Genomic DNA, 28,000 nt, shown 5'->3' with positions numbered 1-28,000 from the left:
GAGATCATTCCCTCACCCCATCCCTGAATTGTATATAGTTCCATGTTTCTGACTTTGGTCTGCTAACCTGACCCTAATTTCTGATAATTTCTTTCTTTGAATAGATATTCTTAAATCTAGACTCCAATCTATAATTAACACAACCTACACACACACACACACACACACACACACACACAACATGTGCTTATTCTTCTGAAGCACAGAAAGCTAGAGGTCTTTTTATTGTAAGTGCTCTGAAAAGGGAGATTCTATAAATCCTCTGGAAACAGTTTTCTTGGAGTATTTCAATCCACCATCATAAAGACAATCATTATCCCCACTTTGTTAATTGACTTAGCATTGTTTATGTGGGTTCATAGAGATACTTTAATTCAACTTATAAGGAAACACTTGCTCTGTATAGGATGACATGCTAGGCCTTGAGAAGGTGGCCCCTATACACTCAGGGGATGTGATAGAGTTATGGCCCCACAATGTCCATGTCCTGATCCCAGAAACCTGTGAATATATCACTTCACAAGAGAAAAGGGACATTTGCAAGTGTGATTAAATTAAGGATCTTGAGATGCAGAGATTTTCCTGGGTTACCTGCGTGGGCTCAATGCAAGCACAAGGATCCTTATAAGAGAGAGGCAGAGGGCCAAAGTATAAGAGGTTGATAAGAAAGAATTCAGAGAGAAAGAGGGGGATCTAGATTCAAAAATGCTATGTTGATGATTTTGGGGATGGAGGAAGATGCCATTATCCAAGGAAGTCAGATGGTCTCTAGAAGCTTGAAGAGGGAAGAAGATGATCCTAAAGCCTCCAGAAGGAATTCGAAGACTTCTGACTTCCAGAACTGCAAATAGTTAATGCTGTTTTAACCCACTGAGTTTGTAATGATTTGTTACAAGGAGTTTACAGCTCTAGTCAAAGAGAGAAGATGGCACAAGCAACTTTGATATAATTCAGAAAGTGATTGGTATAAAATAGAAATATGAATAATTGTTATGAGATTGCTGATAAAGTACTTCTGGCTGGAGAGATTAAGGAAACCACAAGAAGGATGGCAGTTTTGCTGGGCCCTGAAGGATTGGGTAAGATTTCAAAAAGGAGAGATCCAGGAAACAGCAGTAATAAAGGCACAGAATTGGAAGCTACAGAATATAACAAAAAGCTGACCTTGGCTCTTGTCACCAGCCACTTTCTCAAAAATAAACTTTTTTAATTAAAATTTCATGCATTATACTCAGGATATAATAGGTCTCTAAGTTTGTGGGAAAAAAAAAGAACTTGTAATAACAGTAAACAACTATATTTATTATATGCGATAAACTAACCAGAGTTTAAATACAGAATATGGATCTTGGGCAAGAATCCCCTCTCTGCATAGAATGTCATAGCCAAGGGTGCACCCGGCTCATTTTCAGACATGCAGGCTTGATAGGGATGAACAGAAAAAGTAATAAGGGTTAATAAAAGTAAACAAAAAGGCAATTCTTTAAAGGGCACCTATTAATATTTACAAATCAGACACTTCCTAGAACCTTGGTAAGCAAGCTAAACTAAACAATGGAATCCAACTGAATTGAACATACTTAGCAGACTGAAGGCTCTGAGGACTCATATTGATGCTGATGAAGAAGACATTAGAATCCAGTCTCCTTTTGGTAGGTTTTGATTGTTTCATTGGTCTGAAGTCAGAGCCCATGATCTCAAATATCTTGAATGGCTCTAATTTAGCCTAGGTTTCCTCATGAAGCAATTATCCATTAAAATACACTTTTAAGCCACTCTGTTTTGTGAGCTGAAAAGTAAAGAATGGGACTGTCCAAGGTCACCATCGTTCATCCTCTTGGCAATTACTTATGAAGGCAGTCTTTCCAAGATGGTATTTGTACTCATGCACCTCAGTATTACTTGACATCTTCTTTATCTCTTGGTAAAATGGATTCCTTTTTGTGCTGTTCCCATTCATTCCAGGAGAACTCAGAGGAACAGACAGTCTCCACAGGCCTGCTCCTGTAAGAATGGCTAGGAGCTTCTACAGAAGCATCCACATTCACACCAGAGGCCCTTGAGTCCTGACGTGGAGCTCCACACTCTGGAAACCAAAGTTCTTCACAAGAAGAACTGGGCACACTGCAAATGTCCTCGTTTCTCTGACTTCCCACCTTTCTCTCAAAGCCCAGAAATGTAACCTCAGACTGGCTGCACTCAAAGGGAATTTTCTGAGTCATTCTCTCTTCTCTCAAATGTTTATCATGAAGCAGTGAATGATTACTCTGTCTTTCATCATCTTCCACTGGAATACTTGGTATGTTGTCCAGGAACCCAGGAGAAGGACACCTGAAGGACTTGAGTGATGTGGGAGGATCTTCAGCAAAATATAAGCTGGCTTGAGTACTTTCAAGAGTAGTTAGAACCTAATTAACCAAGAAGCAAACAAATATCAAGTTAAGCTTGAGTAACCTTTCCTTTTCCTTTTTTTGTATCTACCTATTAAGGAATGTGCTCTTCTTTTCATGAAGTCAGTTCTACTATAGAATTTTGAATGAGAAGGTATTAAAGATTAGCTAAATCCTTCATTTTAATGAGCAAATTAAGTGAATTGAAGTAAAAGATAAAAGAAACTTCATTGAACTGAATATCAAGAGACTTGATATGTACAGCCTAGATTTGTCACCACTACTTTGTGACCTTGGGTGTGTTTCCTGTCATTTTTTACTTCAACCTTCATATGGAGAATTGGAAGGGCTCAGGGTATGGTGAACCCAATCCATAGTTCTCAAATGCCAGATTTATGTAGGGGAGCATTCTTAAAATACAGATCCCTAAAGGCTGTCATTCCAAAAATATGGAGATGGGGCACCAGGAATCTCTATTTTTAATGCGTCTCGGCTTATTTGGATGTGCAGCCCAAATTGAGAACCATTGACCTGATATAAAATAGCACAACATACCTTCTCACACACATGCAATTTTAAAAAATACAGATAGAGAGCTTTACAAAGTGCGTTATACACATCACCCCCATTTAATCTGCACAAACAACACTATTATTCTCACTTTATAGATAACAAAGCTGAGTCTCAAAAAAGGGAATCAGTCGATATCATACCTCCAGCCCCCAATGCCATGTCCCCTCCACTATATACCTGAAAGCTCCTTTCTGGGCCCAAGATTCCAGGTCACACAGCTCTTACTGGTGGTGGCAGGCTTAGAATACAGCTTTCCTGATTTCCAAGCCAGTGCTTTTTATATTCTGATGATGTCAACTCCTTGATTAAAATCCTTCCATTATTCTACGATAGGCTCAGGATAAAACTCAGACTTCTAGAATGGAATTCATGTCCTTCTCTTATATGGAACCTCCTATTATAACCACTACAGCTTTTTCTTCACCACCATACCCCTTCCATGATGCAGAACTACCTGTGGTCTTAGCAGCATGAAATCCATCTGCTCTGAGACTTTGCAGGTGTATATTCTTTCTGCCTGGGAAGTCCTTCTATCCAAAGGCTACCTAAACCCAACCTGTTCTTTAGGTCATAGCTCAGCTGTCACCTCCATGAAGAAGCTTCCTTGACTTCCATCTGCTGGACTGTATTCTAACTCTGTGTTCCCACGTACCATTATGCTTATTTTTCTGTACTGAAAGTCCACATTTCCTAATGGACTGTGGGCATAAGGGCAGCAAGCATAGCTTGATCACTGTTGTATCCCCAGCACCCAGCACAAAGTCTGGCACATGCAAAGTAGGCACTAAACAAATATTTGTTTATTCTAAACAAATAAATGAATGGGTGATTAAATCGATGGGCAGATGAATAAATAAAAAATCAATAAAAAAATACATACTGTATTTTTAATGGGAAGATCTCTTAAGAAAGCTTAAGTAAAATATTCTCTCCAGAGACTCACTATGTCTCTTCATTAAAAATTTTGCAGGACCCACTCAATAATGACCTCTACCAGAGTACCAAGAGATGCAACTTTTTGACCTGGAAAAGCTATGTATTCAATTAGACTTCTTTTTCAGGGCTAAATTTGTCTCATTAATAAAGAATTGACCTAGATACACAATTTATGCCATTTATATTTTCCATGATTCTGTGGGCTTAGTTTTGAATAAAACTGTGTCTACATGTACCTCATCCATTGATGGTCTTAGCTTTGCCCGCGTTGCAGCGCACTGGCCTGCCAGAGAGAAGAGCTTGGCAGAAAAATTCCGAGGACAGGGAAACACTTTCTTATCTAGAAATGAGAGGCATGAATCAAGTCCTCTCTTTTCCATCAAGTCCATCAGGAAATCCCTCTAGGAAGAGAAGAAGACAACCTCATTTAGAACACTATCAGAAAAATGATCAAGGTGCAGAGAAGACCATTCTTACCAGCTGAATGTGCTTTGGATCATCTAACACCACTTTATAACCCGTCAGAACCTCCATTATCACCTACAAAGAATATGTAGAAAGTTAAATATATATACACAATTAGCTGCAACTATTAACCTTAACATTGAGTATAGTTCATTCCAATTAAGAAATTTATATTTTATTGCTGATTGATTACAAAAAATTAATGTAAAAGACAACGAGTAACAGGAAATCATAGATCTAAAAGTTAAAGCCTTTTTTAAAAATTGAATTTATCAGGGTGACATTGATTAATAAAATCACATAGATTTAAAGGGTACAACTGAATTTAAATTCTTCTCAGAACTTACGATTCCAAAGCTGTAGATGTCTGTTTTAGTGGAGATTTTGCCCTGTCTGATATATTCTTCCGGCATGTACCACAGATGTTTGCTGCTGCTGCTGGTCATGCTTGCAGCAGAGCTCTGATGCTCCAGGTGGGGTCGGAAGTGTGCCATGGCGAAGTCAGTCAGTCTGGGTTGAAACTGATCATCCAAAAGTATGTTTGCACTAAAATTGTGAGCAAGGACAAACAAGACGAAGGCATTAAAAAGACAGTTTGATAAAAAATAACATGACAAGCTTACCTTTATATCTGGTTCATTACAAACATGGACAGATGAAAACCATCCATAATTTTCCATGAAATAGAGGACATGTGCTCATTTTAAAAAATTATAAAGCCAAGTGTTATACAAAATCTAAAACAAAATCCTGGCCTAGGAACAGTAGGCATTACAAATTCACAGCTACAGATACGGAGTTGGTGGATAAAGCTGATGCGTTGTCAATAGGAGACAGTAAAGTGAACCAAAGCAGCTTTCCTTCTGCTCTGCTTACATGTAATGAGTATATTACCTGGGTTTTAAGCAGATAACCATAGTCTGTGATGTGCATGGAACTCTGCTGTGGGATGCTCTGCCTAGAGCCACTAACTTACGTCGCTTTGCGGAATCTTTAGTAGCTCCTGCCTTAGGGATAACCCTACTTCATTGTCCCAATATCCCTGGCTTTTTCATCTTCAGTCTTTTTTAAAAATTAATTTTAGAGAAAGAGGAAATAAAAGAAAGAGAAACATCAATTTGCTGTTCCATTTATTTATGATTCATTGGTTGCTTCTTATATGTGCCCTGACCAGGGATCAAAACTGCAACGTTGGCATATCAGGATGACATTCTAACCTACTGAGCTACCCAGGCAGGGCCTTGTGTCTGAGTCTTATTTTAAAATATTATCATCTATAGAGTCATTTTTAGCTGTTCATCTGTCACATAAAAACATTAATAATCACTTAACATTTTGGCTGAGAGTAAGGGTTCTCTTATTTGACTGGTGAAGGGCTACCATAGCAGAGGTAGGAAAGATAAGCCAAGGGGAAGACTCATTTCACTGGCCCACACCTGGCTCTGGGACTGCAGGTGGGTTACTTCATCCCGCAAACCTCAGCATCATCTTTCCTTGCAAGTGAAATATGAAAACCATAGAACTCAGAGAATGCATGTGGGGCATATAAACAGCCTACTGCTTGGCATATGGTAATGCTCAGGAAACAAGAAATAAGATGAAGATTAGTAATTACTCATGAGAGAGAAGGCAGATATTGATAAAAAGAGGTGGGTGGGCTGAAAAAAAGTTACCTATCTTTCAACTTTGTTCAGAGTTATTTGGACCTTGTTTTTTGTCTCCTGAAGCCAAAGCTACTAATAAGAGACCTGCCCACCCAAAATGCCACATGGTACATTTGGAGTGCCCTGGCTGGTTTGGCTCAGTGGATTGAGCGTCGGCCTGCGAGCTAAGTGTCGCTGGTTCGATCTTCCAGTCAGGGCACATCAGAGAAGGAAAACTCTGACTCCAAAAAACCTCTGCTGCCTTGCGGCATACCTCTTCAGGGGAAAGGCTAAGGGAGTAAACCCCGACAGAAAATCCGGAGCCGGAGTCCCTAAGGCGGTTTGACGTTGTAGTCAACACCGGCAACTCCTGCGGCGCACCTGAAGCCAAGCTGTATTGACTCCGTCTTTCCCTTGGACCCTTCAGCTGCGAAGAGAGGGGGGGTCTGCTGCATGGGCAACAGCAGACCCTCCATATCACCCTGCCCAGGCTCTGTAGCTTCAGCTTCACTGGAGAGGACACTCCAGCGTCATCGCAAGATGTCGATTCAACACGGGAGGAGACAGATACCGTGTCACTCCCGAGTCGGACTGCACAGCCATTCTCGGCGGTGCAGATAGACTCTTAAGAAGCTACACCATCATCTCTCGAGACTGACGGCTGCCAACAACATTTGGAGTACTACACACTCATTAAAAGTGGTAAAGCTGCAGGATAAAAGTAAGAAATTCATAATCCTGAACAAGTTTTGGATCTTAAGAAGGTTCCAGAAGTCCTTTCTGTCCCTGTATAAGTGGAGTGACAGGCAGACCCTAGCTCTATAGGTCGGAATTGCAGGCATTATTATGACTCAGAATATTCAGAGTTCTCATTCTATTTAGAGGATTTGAAACTAAGGCCTCAAGAATTCTATTGCAGGCTTTGTCTAGGACTTTAAGAGACAAAATGATGGGGCTCCCAGAACCAGAAAGACATACCTTAAACTTTATTTCATTCTCCCTCCTCTAAAGGTGTTAGAAGCATCACAAAATCCTAAAAGCCCACCTTCTGCGTAAGCCCTTGCGCCCTTACCTGTTGTGTGATCCTTGCATTTATGAGGGGAAAGTCAAGGAGACTTGTATCGTAAGCACAGTCCTGGTTTTTCTCTTTGCCTGGCCTTTTCTCTCCAGATTATTTCAAACGTGGTAGCTTCTGAGATAAGCCTGGGTCCCACACATCTATGTCACTCTTCACCCATTCTGTTTTTCTCACTTGGAAACAGTACTAACTATCCTGATTTACTTCTGAAGAGGAGGTATATACTAGAGCCAGATCATACCTTCTCTCTAGCTCATGGTAAGAGCAGACATTTAGTTAATAATTACTTCTTCCACAGGTGTACACTTCACTTGTTCAGATCAAGAGTAGGGCTTCTGAAGATGCCCTGATCATTTCGGAGTGCTGTGGTATTTAATGCGGGAGTTCACAAGGGGTGCCAGGAGGTGAGGCAGGCAGAGAGGTTCATTAACCCTCATTACCAGGACCCACCTTCTGCTGCTCCAGCCTCTGCCACACAAAGAGCCTGGCTCTCTTCTGCACCCTGCCCCACTTTGTTTCAGTCTAGGAGGAGGACAGCAAAGCTCTGAATGCCAGATTTTCACTGACTAACGTCTAACCCTCTCCTTCATCCACCCCAGCTCTAAAGGTATAAAAATCACAACTTAAAATGCCAGAACCAGGAGAATACAAAAAGTTAAATCTGTGGAACACTTAAACCCCCTGAAAAATAGGTCTTTTCTAAGTACAAAGGGGGGTAAAAAAAGCCACTCTGGCTGGTGTCACTCAGTGGACTGAGCACCAGCCTGCGAACCAAAATATTGCTGCTTTGATTCCCAGTCAGGGCACATGCCTGGGTTCAGTTCTCTGGTTGGTGGTTGTTTGGAGGTGTGTGAGAGGCAACCGATCAATGTTTTCCTCTCTTTAATATAAATACATTCTTAAAAAGAAAAGAAAAGAACAGCAACAGAAACTGTAATACAATCTAATTATTTGACCCTCAGCAAAACTGGTGGAAAGCTTCCAGCAATTGGTGAATCACATCTCAGGAACAGTTGAGCTGGGTAACCACAATGTGTTACACAACAAAACCCACAGAGGACTTTGGGTCGGTGCGAGGCCATCAATAAGAATGCGAAATTGTTCTAGGGCACTGCGTTCACACTTTGAATAATGATATTTGGTGAAAAGACAAGTTGTTTACCAGCCGACGTTAGTGTATAACATAAATTTTGAGTCCAGTGATTTACTCTGTTCGAAATAAAGGTTAATGGTAGCCAAGGAAGAAGGATGTTCTATTTCAGGAAAGTGGGAATTGGAAAAGGCCCTTCAACAATCAATTGTGCTCTAATTCTTCCCCTTGCTTCAACCTTAAATAGAATATTCGAAGATAAACTGCCTCCAGCTACCATGTAGGTCAACTGAATACATTTATCGTATAGGGCTAAAAACAGACAACCAGAATGAAGACAACATAAATAACTAAAATCGTGTAACCGTATAATGCAATAAAAGGGCAGCTTGCTAGCTAGCTAGTCTTTCCCACAAGACTACTTACTATAGCAGAGAGGCCTCTCTAGATAATTCTTCTAGCAGAAGGATCAGAAGTAGGATCACTAATGAGATAGGGAAAATCCTGCGCAGGGTGGTGAGCTATATCCTGACTGGGAATATTATTGTACTTAGTCTCCCTCTTGATAAGGATCTCTAAGACAATCCTTTTTTGAGGAACTGAAGCCCCCAAAGGCTACAGGAATTGCTTCCTTTGCTCACCAATTTGTCTCTTAATTTAGTTGAAGCCTGTGGGCCTTAAATATAAAGCAAGATGATACATCTAGATTATGATGCAGGATTAGAATTTCAGTGCACATACTATGTTTGACATGTAAGTGCATGATTGGTTTTCAAAGATATATTTATTTTTATAAGGGTTTAGGGGAGTTATTGATGCCTAGTAGCCCAGTCCCTGAGTGCCTGGCAACTCTCAGAAAAAGTCCAGACTATCCAATTGGCCCCCGAGATAACAAGTTCCCAAGTGGCCTCTCATTGACAGCCTAAGGCAACAGGACATCTTGCTGTCTGTGTTACCACTGTTGCAACACCAAGATACAACCCACCAGTTGAGGCAAGGCCCAGTTTCTCTGGGAACCTGCAGGTTACTGGGAAAGAGCACACACCTGCTCCCCTGCTGCAGCATGCGGGCAGCCGGCCTAAAATGATAGGAACCTGAGACCCTTATTCTCCCCTTGGATCATGCAACTTTCTCTCTCCCATTGAACCCTGGCAGGACTGAGTGACAGTACTAAAACTTGTTTGGCTTTAATGGCTACCTTACGAGTCCTAAGCTCTCTGTGTAAAGGCCCAGTCAATACAGGGTATTCCTCCTGTACATGTGAAATTTCATCTCCAACCAAACTAGTACAACTTCCCTAAGTCTCCGTTTTCCTGTAAGTAGACAGATCTGACAATGCTTAACTCACAAGGTTGTTACAGGGATTAAATGATGAAACATAAGCAGGGTGCTTGATATACAGGGAAGGCCTAGAAATGTGCTTTTGAGGATGTAGGCTAGCCATTGTCCATTCTACACACAACACCTTCCCTCAGAATCCCAGAGAATTTGGCTGGCTATCTATTGTTCAAGGACACCAATTGAAATAACAAAGGTACAGGGGGTTGCAGGATGGCCCTGGATGTCCAGGGTCCCTTGGGTTAACTAGTTTCAAGGCATCAGCTAAGTTGCAAAATAGTTTCAGAAAAGTTCTGGAAGAACCTGACTAAATTAACATTACTAGGCATTTTAAGACCATGGAAAATAAAAATATATAGCTGTTAGTTGGTACATATGTGTGCATACATGTATGTATCCATGCGTATAAATCATGAATATTGGGATTTAGAGCCAGTGATGGTAAGTAGAGGAGGGGAAATTTTAACTTATGTGATATTGCATTCTTTCGGTATCCCTTAGAAAAAAATGAGCATATTTAGATATCTTAGAAGAAAAAAGGCACTAAGGGAAAAATAGGAAAGTCTGAGGAAAAAAAGTTGTTTCTATCTAAGATGTTTCTGAAAAACGAAAGTAGATTTTTGTACGGGGAGAGGGAAAGGTAGGAGATTGTTTAACTAAACAGTTGGTCAAATGAACAAACAAACAAAAAAACAAACTTTGTGTTTCCTGCAGGCTTTGCCATTCCCACTAAATACTGAGTTGGAGTCTGGTGTCACCCCACACATCAGCTCTGGGAGTAAAGGCAGGAGAGGCAGGGGTCCTCAGGCCAAGGCGGCGTGGTGGCAGGAAGGGGCCAACCTGTGGCTTCTTGCCCTTCTTCCCAACCACTCAGTCTTTCTAGTCCCTCACAAAGGAAGTGCTCTATGCACCTACTACAGCCACCCAGCCATGACCAATGTCCATTTTTAAAACTTCATTTTAAGCAAATGGCTTCTTCCCTCCACTCTTTCGTAGAGCCCTTCCCTTGAATGAAAGATTGTTTCACTTGGCAGGAGACAAATGGCAACACAGAATATACTCTTACATAATGAGAGAATATAATCTTACAGGAAACATTAGAAATGCTCACCAAGATTGTCTCCTGGCTTTGGAAACTAAAAGGGACGAATGTGTAGGATGAAAAATGTCAAGGATGAAACGCATTTGAATTTAAGATTGTTCATAAATGTGAAAACAATTAAGCTCACTAAGGGATAGGATGGAAATGGCAAGAAGGTTTACTGCTTTCAGATGCTTTTATGTGATCCTGTAATTTAAAAACATCTTCGTTCCCCAAATAAAAATGTGAGGGCCTTTTGTCAAGCACAGAGACTTGAGCTCTTTAGGATTCTTTTCTTTAAATCCCTTCCTCCTCAAATTCCACCATCTGGAAATAAATTTTGTTTTTGTAACATTCTCTTTGAAGAGTTCATATTACTAAGACATTTTGGGGCTAACCAAACCACAAGACTTCTTGAAAACACCTTTGAAATGTGGGCTTGCCTTCCTCCTTCATGTCCTGCAACTGTGTCCTTGACAGAGAGTCTTCTAAGAAGGCTATTTACGGTCGCTGCTTGAACAGGGCGACAGTTCTGCATGCAGACTCCAGGCCAAATCTCCACCTCAGTCCACTGCCTACTGCCGTTTTCACAAGGAGTTCAATGTCAGTGTTTCCAAATTCGCATCTATTATGTTCTCCTTTCCTGCCCATTTCCTGTCCCTGCACAATGAAGCCAAAGTACTCTCAGGAGTCCTCACACAAACAAGGAGCCTCATCTCCCTTTTCCATCTATAGATGAGTGACAGAAGCAGGTTACTGATTTCTGGAAGTTTCGGCTTCCTCTTCTGTCAAACTGAGATAAGACCAATGGTACCTAAACTCAAGAGTTACTGGCAAGATTAATAAATTACTCAGTGGGCGTTTGGGTCAGGTCTGAAGTCCTCCGGCTTTCACTGACTCCCTAATCTGTCTGCAGCCTATGAGCTACCCTGGTATTTCAGCACTTCCTAATGCAGTCACGGTAGACTGCACTTATTGACGTTTAAAGGCTTTCTGTCTTCTTTAAAATTTTTTATTGTGGTAACATTGGTTAATTACATTATGTAAGTTTTAGGTGTCGTCGTCGTCGGCAGCCGTCCGTCTCGAGAGACAATGGTGTAGCTTCTTAAGAGTCTATCTGCACTGCCGAGAATGGTTGTGCAGTCCGACTCGGGAGTGACACGGTATCTGTCTCCTCCCGTGTTGAATCGACATCTTGTGATGACGCTGGAGTGTCCTCTCCAGTGAAGCTGAAGCTACAGAGCCTGGGAAGGGTGATATGGAGGGTCTGCTGTTGCCCATGCAGCAGACCCCCCCTCTCTTCGCAGCTGAAGGATCCAAGGGAAAGACGGAGTCAATACAGCTTGGCTTCAGGTGCGCCGCAGGAGTTGCCGGTGTTGACTACAATGTCAAACCGCCTTAGGGACTCCGGCTCCGGATTTTCTGTCGGGGTTTACTCCCTTAGCCTTTCCCCTGAAGAGGTATGCCGCAAGGCAGCGGAGGTTTTTTGGAATCAGAGTTTTCCTTCTCTGATGTGCCCTGACTGGAAGATCAAACCAGCGACACTTAGCTCGCAGGCCGACGCTCAATCCACTGAGCCAAACCAGCCAGGGTTAGTTTTAGGTGTACAACATTATAATTTGATGTCTGTATACACTATAGCATGCTCTCCACCTAAAGTTTAGTTTCCATCTGTCATCATGCATTTGATCCCCTTTGCCCACCTACACTCACTTCCATGGGATTTTTTTAAAATTGTTCCCCTCACCTCAAAGTACTCTTTCACCTTTACTTTTATCCAATTTTCTGTGCAGCCTAAGGTTCCCTTCCTCCATGAAGTTTTCACCAGACTGCTCTAAATTCTAGTGCTCCTCCTTTCTCCAAGTTCCCACTATACCCTCTGACTCTTACTCAGAGACCAACATAAGCATAATGCTGAGTCTACAGGAGATAGTAAGAAAACATTTGTTGGTATAATCAGTTTGTTAATTAAGAGAATTTAAAACCATGAATAGATGAGACCACTCTTCATTTGACAAATATGTGACCCAAAGTTGCCAAAACATCTTCCTATATTTTTGGCGGACATCACTAATTAGGTGCAAAATGTACACATCCCAGATTCTCTCTCAATGCTGCACCTGGGAAATCATTGCCAATCAATCAAAGATGGAATGTGAGATGAAACTGACTTGCTTTCACTGTTAGAGTGTAATTGCTCTTTTTCAGATGAGGTAAATGTGGCCCACATGGTTGAAAAGACTAATTCTATGCAAAGCAGCTTTTTTAATGGCAGAGCCAGGACGAAAGCTTAGCCATCCTTTTCTCCAGGTTCAGTGCTCTTTTGATTTACTATAGTTAACTGAAAAAAAAAAAAAAAAAAAAAACACATCTTTTTATTCAGTTACTCATATAAAACTAAGTCACTGTTGATTACAAAGCAGAATTTAAATGATCTCCTCTTCAGGTATATGTAGATAATTCCAGTGCAAATAGTGACTGAGCAGGTCACAGATTTTAACTCAATACAAAGGAAGCTCTAATCATTAGAACTGTACCCAAAGGGGGCTTGACAAGGTGCCATGCAAGGGCCCAGGACTGGTTGGATGAGACCAGGGGAGGTGGAAGAAGCAGTCTCCATGAGGTGAGAGAAATTTCAGTTTATTGCTAAGCCCTGGGTGGTGCTTTGTGTAGATTATCTCACTCCATTCCCACAACCTGGGAGGAGTGTAGCCTGCTCAGTTCCAGATAAGGAGACTGAGACGCAGGGAATTTAAGTTACTTACCAAAAGTCGCACTGCTAGGAAGTAGTAGAGCAGGGATTTGAGCTGAGATCTTCCTGACTCAAAGGCCATACACTTAACCAGCGACAGAGATATAGCAATGACATTACTGGTTGTCACTGTTGGGTTGGTTGTTTAAACAGGGGAAGAAGAGAGAAAAGGCTCCGGGGAAGGTGTTTCTGGGAAACAAGCAATTCAGGAATTCAGGACTTGGCCTAACCTGCCCTAGAGCAAGCAAGACTCTGGAGGCATCTCCCTAACCTAGCTGAACTCCTCATCCTCTCTCTGAAGCTGATCAGAGTAAAGTGTGACTGGGACTTAAAAAACGTAGAGTCACATCCTTCTCCTGTCACAATCCTTAGATTTGGGTATAAAGCACAGTACAAAAATAGGCAGGTGCAATGTTACAGAATTTGAAAGCAAGAAGAGATCCAACTTGAGACTATCCCAGTTGGCTCTCAACATACAAGTGAGAAGAAAACTGTGGCCTGAGGGTGTGAAACAGGACCTGGGCTTGGACCCAGATTTCCTGTGTGTTTCCCTGTCACGTCCAGTGACAGAGCAGACACCATTTCATTGAGCTTAAACAAAGGTGTTGCTCACATTCTGGGCTGCTCAACAATGACCTCACAATCTACATTTCTTAAACTATTTAAAAAACCACAAAGGTGTAAGATTACCAAGCTTCTCTGCAGATGGAAGTAATTATGGAGAATGAATGAAATAAAACTTTGGACATCATTTATTAACTACAGACTCCCCCTTGAAATTTCTTCTGCTTCCTCAGTTTAAGATAGAAAGGTGTGATGTCAAGTTACAGTTTTCTAATACATATTATTTTTATTATAAGAACAGGACATAATCCTTAAGTAAAAAATTTAAAAATGTAATGTAAAAGTAAAAACTAAGCCATTAAGTAAAAAGCTATAGCTCTCTATCTCAATAAAGCCTTATTTATATTCTTGTTTTACTTTTGACTTATTTTTTAATTCATAAACTTGTAGTACCACAAAGTTATAATCATGTACTCTATACTACTTCATATTGGCTTTTTTTCACTTAATCTAACTTTACGACCATTGTTTCATGTTACTTCATACTATTAAAACATGATTTAATAATCCCAAATGACGTGCAATAAACTTTTCTGGGATTCTTCAGTCTGAGGCAGAAAAGAAAATAAAGGTAACAATATCCTTCATTTCTCACTCCAACAAATACAGGGACCTGACTTACTCATCAAAAGATCACTGTTTAAAATGTTTTGAAATGTCCTTTTTCTTTTTTTCAGGCAATTATCACTGTTGTGCAATAAAATGACATATCTCCTAGAAGCTCCCTTTCCTTATAAAGAATTAAAAATTAATGTGACAAAGGCAGAAGAGTAGGGATTGAAGACCTCCTAAAAGCACTAGGCTGTACATATGCGTAGCAGAACCAAGAATCAGGGAGACCCACATTTAGAGCAAAGTGAAGGATTCATTTAAGAGAGATTCGGGAGGGTAATCTAGGTCAGCCAACTCACGTTTGGCCAAGACTATTGGGGATTGAATGTCGTTACCATCTGACAGATGCTCAGTGCCTTAAATGAAATGAGTTGGTCTCATTCCAGTTTCCAGAGAAGAGGTGTGCCCATCACCAAAGGAAGAAGGAAAATCTACTGCGATCGTTCGCACTAATTAACATCTTTGCCGGCAGGCTTAGATGAAAGTCCAAGATTTCAGTGGCTGTGAAAGAAGCTGATTTGCTCTGGAACAGAGAGGAGCACACTGCTGCCCACTTGTGAAACCACAATTCTCAATGAATGCCCATGGCCTCAGAACTCCACACCCAGACACACGCCTGGGTGGGCATAGTCTATAGATGGTTGTGTTGAGTCTTTGAACCCTTTGGAAAACCCAGAAAGGCAACAATTGGCAGCCCCTTCACCAACTAGAAAAATAAAATATGTTGCTAGCTGCATTTCAAGTTTAAACCCTGCCTCTTCCATGAAATTCCCTGTCTTTGGTCAGGTATCTTTCAGTACTCGATATTCCTATTATCCATTGGAAACTCACCTAGCACTGTTATTTAAATAATTTTATAGTTCAGCACATCCAAACAAGTACCTGGGATATTGGCCTGGAATAAATGGCTTCCTTTAAAACTGTGATGTCACCTAAGAGATTCCAGAACCTTTCTGTTGCCACCAATACCCCATAGAAGCCTCCGAGTCCCTTGAAAGAGAGCCTCGCTTATCAAATATAGGTCCTCAGCCTAGTTAGCATTCAAGCCCCTATCCACCCCTGACCACATTCCTTACTCCTTTCTCTAGTCTTATCTTTCCTTATTCTAACCTTATTCTTTCCACTCCAATCAATCAGTATGTCTTGCTTTCATTATATGCTTGGCAATTCTTTACTCTGTTCCCTTGAACATATTATTACCTCTCCTGGGAATATTCTCGTTTCCCTTCTTTCAACTAATCCACTGCCATGACTTATGCCCTCAAAGACTTGGCTTGTAACTACCTAAATAGAAGAAAACCCTTCTCAGACCAACCATGTACTGGGTCTAGTTAGTGTTGTACTGTATATATTGCGTTTGTGTTATCTCTCTGGTCACCAGGTTAAATCTTCAAGGACAAGACTATGATCATTGTCTTCCCCCACTGTGACCTAATACAATGCTCTGCACACAACAGATATTCTATAAATATTTGCGAACTAAAATAAATGTAGGCCCTGGCTGGGTGGCTCAGTTGGTTAGAGGTTGTCCTGAAACGCCAAGGTTGCAGGTTTGATCTCTGGTCAGGGCACAGACAAGAAGCAACAAATGAGTGCCTAAATAAGTGGAACAATGAATTAATGCCTCTCTTTCTCTCAAATCAATAAATAAAATAAAAAATAAATTAAAAAATAGAATGTTATTTTTTAAAACATTCAATATGTTAATTAACACAGAAGTGATTTTTCTTAAAATAGATCTTAGTTCATGGGTCCACTTTTCAAACACAATAAGTTGACGATGAAAGTAAAGTGCTATGGACTGAATGTTTAGTCTAACCCAGATTCGTATGTTGAAACCATGTGAATTAGGAGGTAGACCTTTGGGGATGATTAGGTTGTGAAGGTAGAGCCCGCACGAAAGGAATTAGTGCCTTATAAAGAGGCCGCAGCGATCCCTTGGCCCTTCAGCCATGTGAAGACATGGAGAAAAGATGACTGTCTGTGAACGGAGAGTGGGAGACCTCACAAAGAACAGGCCGGCATCATGATCCTGGACCTCCCAGCTTTCAGAACTGTGAGAAGTAAATGTGCGCTGTTTACAAGCCACCCACCTGACAGTCTTGTGGTTATAGAATCCTGAATGAATTAAGACAGTAAGTAAAAAAGTGAGAAGGAAAAAGGCTGATTAGCCATCAGATCTCTTAGCTTCTCCCACTGCTATTTCTACCACTTCTTGACCAATTACAACAGGAGCTACCATTTGAGGAGTACGTACTCTTTGCCAGGCACTATACATACTTTGTCATTTTACCCTAAGATAGAAGCTATTGTTCTTTTATTAGCATTTTGCAGAGGAAAAACTGAGGCTTAGCTATGTAAAGCAATTTGCTCAGAATCACATTTTAAGCAAAAGTCATCTACTGAACTAACAGGAAAAGGATGAAAAGAGGCAGGAAGGAAAGTACACAAAAAAGAAGAATCACTTGGTCACATTTTGCAGAGTTGCGTCCAGTCAGATCTTCCTGCGTAACTGTGGTAGATGCAATGGTGTGGACCAGGTCCCTCCTTCAGGATCCAGGGGGGTACTCGCTCCACAGGTAGGGATGGGGGCTAATGATGGACCACAGCTAAGCCCTGACCTGGGATCTGTCTCTGGAAGGAGGGAGCTGCCCTGCAAAGTCACAGCCACTCTCAGGGCCAGTCAGATGAAGGGGTACTAAAACCTGAGTGCCTTGCCTCACTTTAGGATACTTTTCAGGGGTCACCCCAACTTCAGCAGTCCCCATGGCATCAGCCAAGGTCTCTATGACAGTATCCCAGCCCAGCTTCTCCAACCAATTCTGCCTTCCTCCTTTCCTCCTTGACATTTATTGTTCCTGAGAGCACACCCTTAAAAATCTCCTGCAGGCAAATCTCCGCCTCTGAGCCTATTTCCTGGGAACTTGCCTGAAGACACCAAGCACTAGTGGGAAAACAGAAATCGGGGTACACGGTGTGTGCTCTAACCTAATCCAGGAATGAGATGCTGGAGGGGCACACCCAAATCTCCTCACCTAGTATTCGGGGTGGGAAACTTTGTACAGCAGGGGGCCTGGATGTGTATCCCTCCACCCCGATGTTCCCTTTGCTTCAGTCGGTGGCCTTCCCTGTCCCCTTCTCCCATCACATACCAAATCTCAACACTGTCTCTCTTCTTACCCACCTTTCCTATCAAGCTGTGCTTTCAGGAAAGAATTTGATCAACTTAGACACACAAAAGGAAAATTAATTAAATTCATGTATTAATGCTTGGGCTTGAAAATAAGCTCATGTTCATTTTAAGTTTAAACCAAGGGAAGAATATTTAGTTAGTTGCTCAGCTAAAACATATTTGAGCACCTGCTGGGCAGAGCTCATTTAGAACTGGGTGGAAAGAGGACCATTTTAGGTTGCGAGTAGCCACCTCGGCCCTTTGGAATCAACCCCAGTGGCTGAGACCACCCACCTCTGAGACCTCCACTGTCTGTCTATGTCTCAGGTGCTGTGAGCATGCACCAACTTTATGCTGACGTATGGAGCCACTAGCAGTTCATAAATTACCACATTGCGACAGGAGCAGACATCTATGAGTGGTTACCCCCACTCCTAAATGAACTAAATGAAAATCTAGTCTTTCCATATGGAGTTCATTTCACCAGCCAAACAAAGAAGTAAGCAATCAGTCCCTCTTCTTCTAACTCAAAAGCACACTAGAAGCTTTCTTCAAGATACTAGGAGATGGTTCAGAAGAGGAAGCAGCCTTTTAAATCTGGTCTTCTCTGCTGTCTACCAGTGGCATATTTAGCTACTTTTGGACAAGTTCAAGATGAAGAGCACACAGGAAAAATTCACCAGGGAAGTTTTCCTCAGGCTATCTACTCTCTGAATGATTCCTATGTGTACTGAAGAAGAAAAAAGATGGAAGGTGTTGCTTCTAATTTTCTCATGTCTCAAAAATGAAGACAGGAGTTGCTGCTCAGCTTGTCACATATGAATACATACAGCTACAAGGCAGCAGGCTCAGTGGAATCAGCAAGACACTGGAGACTCAAGGACAAAGAATTTTAGTTGTTATTTACTACTGTTATCTTGTTAGGAATCCCCGTATAAGTCACTTAACCTTTCCTTTAGCCTCTTTTTTTTTTTTTAAGTGAGATTAATACAAGTTCAGTTAACAGTTTACTATCAGGTATAATTAATAGAATACACAAAACTGTATATCTTACATTATTCATTAATAATTCCCTAAGATAAAATAAACTCTCCCTTTGGCAGCATAAATATAGTTTTTTAAATTTGGTAGATCTGTCTTTATTTATAAAAAGGTAAGATTTGAAATACTTAGATGAGCATTTTTAATATACACATATATGCCAGGGACTTACAGACGGAAAATAGCATGAAGTCTGACTCACCTGCAATGATGAGAGGGGGCTGGTAAGTGTAACCTAAAGCTATGGGATAATTTACCTTGATATACTGCCACAGATGACCGAGCACGGGTCGGTGTTGTGCAGGTACTGAACGGCTTTGGCTGTTCCTATTAATACACTGATTCGAGTGTGCCAAGAGAGTGGGGCTGTGTTACCCTAAAAAGACAACAGTAGTTGGTTTAGTTGCACTTTCTGAGTAAAAACCATGTGTGTATTCATTACACAGAAGTATGCCAGAATAGAAGCTGATGGTGAGGTGGGATGTGGTGCATTTATTATAACATGTTTTTAATTCAAGATAGGGTATCTTTTACCCCCAGGGAGGGTCTAGGTCTTTGTAAGCAATGAAAATGCCTAATAATGTTAATAGTAGCTTAATCAAAATGTGGATATTGAGGTAATTATGTTTAAAAGTTCATTAAGTAATATGTGGCACAATAGTGTAAGTAATTGAGGATAATTTGGTTTTATTCTTACCTTAACTGAAACTTAACATATGTGAATCCATTTTTTAACTTATATTTCAAAAATATCTTATGAGAAATCATGGCATTTGTTCACTCTCCTTCTCTTTAAGGAGTCTGAATCACTTTCACGTCTATTCTTTGTATTGAAGGGTGGTAACTTGGTAAAGTTACACAAATAGAAATTATCTTAGAAATAAGGGTAGTAGATGTACACTCATTTGAGATGTAGAATCAGTAAGGAGTAAGGACCCAGTAAATTCTTTGGCCACCATATTGCACAACACATAGTAACTCAGGTATTCATTCAACCTTCTAAGAGTAAGAAATTAATTTATGGAAGAGTCCTCTACCTCCTCGGGAAACCTACACTGATCTCCCAGCTCTCACCGAAGGGTTCAGCAGTTCCCCAGGGGCTCCAGGGAATCAAAGTAGCAAGCAGAGTAATGGAAATGACTTACTACACACTGTAATCTGTCAAAAAGTGATCCATTTCTCATATATGGATAAACCAGGCAGAACTTCTCACTCTCTGTAAAATATGCAGCCAACTCCAGTATGTTTGGATGATGATATCTTGAAACAGAAGATACTTAAATCCATCAAATTGCTTATTCAAATAGGAAATAAAAAACACTCTGGTTTGGGGATGGGGAATAGGTCTAAAGCAGAATATAAATTTGGCCAAAGGAGAAGTAATTTCATTGGACACATGACCCAGATTTGCTTTCCAAATTGGTCAAAAGTGTTCTAACAAATGCTAGCCACTATTTGACTGATTGTGACCATACAAATACAAATAAAATATCCAAATATAAGAGAGAAATTTTAATAAAGTGAAGAATTCTTAAGATTTGGGGTGTTGGCTACTTTACAACAAATAGATAACAATATTCAATATTAGCTTATTTTATCAGCATAAAACCCAATATAACTTATTTATTAAATAAATAAAGATAATGTAACTGAAATCCATGTCATTGCTTTAGGTAGATACATGTAAGTTACCACAATAGAAGAGTACAGAAGACTTGTTTTCATTCATCTGTTTATTGAAAGCTTGAAAGCTAATATGCAGGCAGTGTACCAGGCATCAGTCACACAGGTAAAAGAGATACCTAATGTCTTCACAAAGCTTGTAGGTTATCTATAATCCATGTGACTAGTAAGGTTAGATGATGCAAAACATATCACTGATTTTTAAATCATGGAATTCTCTGTCAGTGTAAGATACATGTTTCAGGCTCCTTTCCTTAAAAACTCTATTTCTTGAAAGCATGTGTCATTACTGGGAAAACCAAAGGAACCAAGGTAACAACTATAAAATATAAAACATTTGAAATTCACACATACTGTGAATTCAGTTTGACTCATTAATTATTTATGAATACCTACTATGTTGTAGGCGTGCTTGGAGATATTAAAACAGATAAAGGAATTTTTTAAAGAATGCTTCTATTTATAAAGGCCTATTATTTGTTTCTCCAATAGCAAAACTTTACTATATATCACATATATATATAGATATATATATATATCTATATATATATATGGAGATTATCTATCTGTCTAACTATTTAATCGATTGAAACTCCCTTCTGAGTCCTTCTATTCCTCCTTCTTCAAGAAAGAGTGTGTGTGTGCATGTGTGCAAACATACACACATATACAAACACACAGATTTTATTGTTAAACATATGAAAAACTGTGATACAACATCACTGTACCTATTTTGATTCAGTCCATATCTATAAAATGCAAAGCAATGGACTGAAAAGGAACTGAGTTGGTATATCTGATTGCTTAAATAGCTGATATGTGCCACTAGCTGGTTGATTTTCCTGCAGTTTAAAATAATTTAATGAAACAGAAATCTTTTGGAAAGCAACAGATAGTAGACCTTGTATAGACATAGCCATGGCTCTGCTCTCTTGCTCACAGAGCAGAAATGACTATTTGCTTATTTTTAAACATTATTGATCAACCATAAAAATGGTTACTTTAGAAGTTACCAAGGTATGGAACATGGAAATGTCATAGGAAACGATTGCTGTTTTTTAATTCTGTGGCTCTATCTCACCCGTCCTTTTACTAAAAAGTTTTAATCAGTGGCATTTTAGATTATATAAATCTGAAGATCAGCAGATCAGATACCTTTAGAAAGCAATTCAATAAATATTTCTGAGTTCCTACTACAGATAAAACATGACGCAAGCTACCATGATGTGGTAGAGCAGACAGACTTGAACAACAGACAAACCTGGGTTTGAATCTCTGGTTTTCTTTTTATCATCTGTGTAAACTTGGACAAGTTATTTAGTCTCTATGATCTGAATTATGCCCACCGCCCTCAATCCATTTGTTGAAGCCCTAAGCCCCAATGTGATGATATTTCATGATAAGGCCTTTGTGAGGTAATTAGGGTTAGATGAGGTCATGAGGGTGGAGTCTTCATGATGGAATTAGTGCCCGTATGAGAAGAAAAACCAGAGTTTGCTTCCTGTCTTCACCACATGAAGACAAAACAAGAAGGTAGTCATCTGCAAGCCAGGAAGAGAGTCCTCACAGGAATCAAATGTGCCCTCATCTGGACATCCCAGACTCCAAAACTGTGAGAAATTAATTTCTATTATTTAAGCCAGCCACTCTATGGAAGTAGGTAAAACACCTACGTCCTGAGATTCTTACAAAAATTAAATTAAAGACTGAACATTTAGTCAAATCCTAGATCCTCAGAAATTATTAGGTCCTCTCCCTTTTCTTGAAGAGAAGGGGGAAAAAAAAAAAAAAAAGATTCAGAAGCCACATTCTAAGAGGCTTATGATTCTATCCAAGGCACAAGGATTAAGCAGTCTGTTTGATATTTAAAAAAATAAAAAACAAAAACTCATCCTCAGTTCTCAGCTTAGATGTTACTTCTTCCAAGAAGCCTACTCTGTGGCCCACCCCCTACCCAAGGTACCCTTTCCTGTTTCTTCAGTGCTCTGTACTTCCTCATCTTATTACTTAATTTACTGAAATTGTCTATTTACTGAGGTACTTCTCTCCTAATCCCACTCCAAACATCTCAGATACTATGTCCTGAAAATTGAAAGCTGCATCTGACTTACTCATAAGTAAATCTCTAAGACTGAAGATGATTAAGAAATAAGTTGGATCTTGTTTAAAAGAAAAAAAAAAGATAGCATCTACCTCTATATGCTCATCTGTAAAATAGGCATAAGAGCAGTACTTACCTCACAGATAAGTTGATTACCACATAGAATCCTATGATTACCTCATAGGATTAAAGAATTAATAAAGAATTCTTAGTAAATAAATATTTGCAATATAAATAATAATGAAGGCACATGAGGAATATTCAACATCATACAGTTGTTAATTTTCTCTAAATTAATATATAAGCACCTTATCTGAATAAATCCAAATGAATAAGACATATGAATGCAAAAAATAAAATCATAAAAGTACTTGAAAAATGGCAATAATTATTTTATAACCTCTCAGTGGGGGAGACCTTTTAAACTATGATACTAAAGCCCAGAGTCCATAAAAGAAAATATAGTTGAAAAATATTAAATTCAACTACATGAAAACCATTTCCACATGGCAAAAACTAGAATAAGCAAAGGCAAATGACAATCTGGTGAAAAATTACTTGTATCTCATATCATAAAAACAGGACTGATTTTCTCTAATATATAAAATGCTCTTATAAACCATCATGAAAAGCACACAATGGTCCAATAAAAAATGGGGCAAAAGATGTTATATTTCATATCTCTTAATATGTAAAAAGATTCAATTATAATAGAAAAAGGAACTTAAACTACACTGAGAAACCATTTCTACCTACTCTATTCGCAAAAATTAAAAGTTAAGAATAAATGCTATGTTGGCAAAGAATATGGGGAATCAGGTGCTCTTACATATGACTGGTATAAGTATAAATTGGTATAACTTCCACTGAAGGACAATTTGGTAATATGTCATACATATCACCATTTAACTCTATATTTTTATTTATAACAGGTAACAATTTTACTTCAAATGAGTATGAAATAACATGTAGAGGTTTTCTTGTTGCAGCATTTCTTTTTAATAATAAAATATTATAAAATAAAAACCTAACAGTAGAAGAATGTTTAATTAAATTACAGTACAATACACAAAGGAATACTAAAATAAGCAAAATGGACAAAGTATGTTACCTCTTGTGTGAGAAAAGAAAAATTAGAAAACAAAATACATATATGCTTACCCATAACTATCTCTGGAAAGATGCAGAAGAAACTAAAAACTCAACTGCCTTTGGTAAAGTTAGCTGGGCAGTCAGACAATAATAGTGAAAGAAATCATTTTCCTGGTTTACTTTTTTGCACTTTTGGAATTTTAAAATGTTTCAACTTATTCTTATTCATGAGCAAATAAATAAAGTTTAAACATAAACATCTTATTGCAATTTTTGTTTTAGCTTTTTGTTGACTAAATGATATGTATTAAGTTTTAATAATTAACCTTTGCTGTTTTGATTTCTGGTCCTGCGTATAGAAGCAGAAAGATTTATACCCCACCCCCAGTCACACATTGGTTTAGAAAACATTGGAAAAGATCATTTTCTATTTGTAAAGGGTGATGAGTGAACTCTATAGGGTTCGAGGCCTTCAATGAGGCAGGCTGCACAGCTGCATATATGAATATATATATATAAAGGAAATCATTTTAGTTTGTCCCCAAGGACTCTCAGGCTCATGAACAAGTTCCCAGAAAATAATGTGCATAACAAAGCACTTGATTTCTTTGTCCAGAACTCTTTTCCTGAAAATGGTTATATTGATAAAACAGTTTCTTGACTGGTAAGTCTCTAAGGAAGGAGAAAATGGTAAAATACATACAATTCTAATGTTCTAAGAATAATTTTACACTCGGTAATGTTAGTTATACATGATTTAACCTACTTCCCCATGACAGTTTTTTGTTAAATATGTTCAAGTGAATTATGTAAATGGCCTATTTTTAAATGTATCCTAAGAAATATACTAAAGCAGATGTCAGATAGTTATCCAAAGTTCTAATAACACATTTATTAAATGCCAACCATACCAAGTTTTATGATAGAGAATCAAAGATGAACAGAAAAATGAAAACCATGCATGAAGAAAGAAATTCCAGGCAAAATATACTTACAGGAGTAGAACTTCAAGTTCAGATAAGAACTTCTTCCATTGTTTCTTATACTGTACTTTTTTCTCCTAAATATCACACAGAAAAACAAGAAAAAATCAAGTAAAGGATCTCTATTTCTGGGATTCTTACCCTAGGTCCTATAGTCTTCCTAAAATTAGATGAACTTTTAGGTATAAATGTAACGACATTTTTCTGGGAAGAGGATCCTTATATTTAATCAGATTTTCAAACATCCATTAACCCCAGATTAAGAACCAAGTTATTAAATTAAAAGTTTTTCATGCAATGTATCATGCTGCCATATTTTATATTCAAACTCTTCCACCTTTTTTTAAATTAAAAAATATTATTATATTCAAAGAAAACTTCATGGCATTTATAAATTCCCCACTTGATCTCATAAAGAATCCTGTTTGTGATTGCTGTATTCTGGTTAGATGTGACTTCACTAATTTGGTATTTATGACTTGGGTCATTTGAATATGTTAGTTCAAGTTTACCTCTGTATTAATTTTGAAAAGCGGGACTTACTAAGCAAATCAAAAATATAACTCCTTACTTCAAAGATACTTCAGAAGCTAGCCATGTGTCTGAAAAATATTTATTGAATAAATTAATGAGTTCAATAATACTGTATTGAGCACCTAGTCTGTACCTGGCAATGCTGCCAATGGCTTCATACACCTTATGTCATTGCACGTCTCCGTATCTCAGTTCCTAACTTCTACCATAAAAGAGTTAAATTAAGTGTGCTCCTAGGTCTGTTCAGCTGTAAGTTTCTATCATTTGCAAATTGCTAGACAGGGCAGAATTTTCAGAGCTCTCTGTCCTCAGGAATACAGGGGGAGAAATTCAACAAGAATTCTGGAAGCTGTTTTCCAAGTTAATTTAGGAAGTCAGAGACAATAAACCAGGCTGACAAATCATTTTCAAAGACATCTGTATGAGAATTTATATTAAAAAAAAAAAATTGCCGTGCAATCCAAGTAGATTGGATCTCAGGCACATTTCTAACACTCCCTATCTGTGAATTTTTGTCACTTAACCTCAGGGTCATAGTTTTCTTAATCTCAAAAATGAAGAGGTTAGTTTTTGTGTTTGTGCTAACTTAGCATTCTTGCTATTCAAAGTGTAGTCTGTACATGAGGAACATCAGCTTCACCCAGAGCTGGTGAGAAATGCTGCATTTCAGACCCCTGCCCAGATGTGCTGAATCAGAATGGCAAGCTCTGCAGGTGTTGGATGCACCTGTCTAATACATCTAGCACCTCTACCCACTGCAGTCCCTCTACAAAAGGTTATTGAACTTAACCTCCAATTTTACAAAACCACATCCCTTTTTACAAAATGCTCTGTGGCTCAAGCTTCATTAAATTATCTTGTCTTTCTAATGAACGTATGTGTGGTTGTGTTTGTATGAATGTGTGCAGGACTTTGTACAGTCTCTAGTTTTTGGTACCTCTGTTACCTCCTGTGGGTTTACTTCTAGAGATTAGCAACTAGATTAATAAAAAAGGCATATTTGTCATTCATTTCGTTGTTCGACAAATATTTATTGAGCAACTGCTATGATTCAAGCCCTATAATGAAGCACTGGATACAAAGATAAATAGGAATCCTTTAAAGAAAACCATCTAGTCTACTGGGAGAGAAGAATGAAGAAGTCAATACTATGATACAACGCTACAGTCCTGTGACTACACATAGGAGGGACAGCAAAACTGTCCTGGAGGGATCAGAGGCAATCAAAGAAGGAGGAAGTGAAGGGACAGGATCTAGAGGCAAAGATATTTCATTCTGAAGCCAGAGTCCTGGAAAGAAAACTCCCAAAAAGGAGTGTGAGTTGGTGGTAGCTGCAGATGGAGGAGGAAGGTAGATGGATGGAACCTTTGGGGAGGTGGTCCTGGGGTGCAACTAAAAGAGAATGTATAAATGGGGCTAGAGACACAATGGCCCCAAGAAATAGGCTTCAGTTAGGCCACCTCTAGAATAACCACATTCTCTTTGTTGAGTGGTTTTACCAGCAGTTAGTTTCATTTCTTTATTAGATGATTCATCTTATCAGGAATCTTAGAATTAGTGGGCACAACGCCATTTGAGAAAATAAAGAAATCAGGCTAATAATTTATTTTATTTTATTTATTTTTTCGCATGATAATAATTATTTTTTAAGTTCCTGTAATCTCAGCTGCGAACTAGGATTCACCTTAGATCCTCCCTCCTCTCCCTTCTTTCCCCAGCCTTATTTAACAGATCACAATACTTCGTCCATTCATCTCATCTCTCAGACATACCTTCTCCTCGCCATCCCCATTGTCTCTGCCCTGCCTTACAGCAGGGGTTCTCAACATGGGCTCCCTGTGAATCACCTGGGAAGCTTTTTTAAAATACTGATTCCTGCCACCGCTGCCACTTCCCTGACCTCGCCAGACACTAAGCTCCTGAGGTGTTTCTAATATTAGGGTTGAGAATGTTGGTTTAAGCCCTATCCCTTTCTTAATTTACACATCTGAAATACCCCTCTACCAGTTCTTTTCACCTGCAGTCTAAGTTCTTGCCACCTTTGCCCCAATGCTCCTGCCCACTTTCTGCGCATCCTCTAACCTGTAATCAAAGTTATGTTTTAAAAACACGGATCCAGTCTTTTCACTCTCCCTCTTAAAAGTCATCCATGAACATAACCTACCTTTGTAGTATCACCTTCTGCCACTACCCTCCCACCCCCACATGAACCTTTACTCAACTGAATGATCTATTATTCATGGGCAAGATGTCTGCTTTCATGCCTGCACCTCCAGGCCTTTGCACCTGCTATTTATTCCACCTCAAAAGTACTCCCCTTCCCTCACTGACTGCCAAAATCCTACTCATCCTTCAAAACCCAGTGGAAAGGTCACTTCTTTTCATCCACTTTTCCATTTGTTAATTGCAGAAATGTTTATTGAGTGGCTACTCTGTGCCAGGCACTCTTCTGAGTTCTGGATACACACCCCTCCCCCAACCCCACCAGGTTATATTTTATGTGCTCCCATGATCTTTGGGACAAAGCTCTGCTAAAGTACTTCTCATACTGCATTTTAAATCTTTTCTGTAGTCAGCTGTTTCCCCCTGTAAGGCTGTGAGCAACCTGAGGATACGCCTTATTCATATTTGCATGCTCAGTACCCAGCCCATACAAGGAGTTTAGAAAATGTTTACTAATTGTTGCCCAATAGTGAAGAACAGGAAGAGCAGCTCTTCTGGGCGTGTGGTGCATACCTATCTCTTAGATTCCTCAGTACCCTTTCTGCTTTACTGGCTGCAGTCTCTCCGCTGTCTCCCACTCTCCTGCTCT

General features: G+C 39.3%; 1 protein-coding gene across 2 annotated transcripts in view; it reads right to left on the bottom strand.

The window, feature by feature from the left end:
- Positions 1–1,281: 1,281 nt before the first annotated feature.
- Positions 1,282–28,000, bottom strand: part of IRAK3 (interleukin 1 receptor associated kinase 3) — a 48,623-nt gene continuing 21,904 nt past the window's right edge. Inside the window, exons 6-13 of one of the 2 annotated variants that reach the window (XM_090273570.1) lie at positions 24,667–24,731; positions 19,941–20,055; positions 19,053–19,171; positions 4,712–4,910; positions 4,377–4,439; positions 4,136–4,300; positions 3,141–3,263; positions 2,346–2,408 (exon numbers count right to left, since the gene is read on the bottom strand). In XM_090273570.1, coding sequence (XP_090129696.1) covers positions 3,174–3,263; positions 4,136–4,300; positions 4,377–4,439; positions 4,712–4,910; positions 19,053–19,171; positions 19,941–20,055; positions 24,667–24,731 — 816 coding nt within the window. In that variant the 3' untranslated portion in view covers positions 2,346–2,408; positions 3,141–3,173. Of the gene's footprint in view, positions 2,409–3,140; positions 3,264–4,135; positions 4,301–4,376; positions 4,440–4,711; positions 4,911–19,052; positions 19,172–19,940; positions 20,056–24,666; positions 24,732–28,000 lie in introns of both variants that reach the window. The other variant, XM_090273569.1, reaches the window with a different exon arrangement.

The sequence above is a fragment of the Furipterus horrens genome, unplaced genomic scaffold (genome assembly GCF_987537825.1).
Source record: "Furipterus horrens unplaced genomic scaffold, mFurHor1.1.pri manual_scaffold_4, whole genome shotgun sequence".
Taxonomy (NCBI): domain Eukaryota; kingdom Metazoa; phylum Chordata; class Mammalia; order Chiroptera; family Furipteridae; genus Furipterus; species Furipterus horrens.
This window is presented reverse-complemented; position numbering and strand designations above follow the sequence as displayed.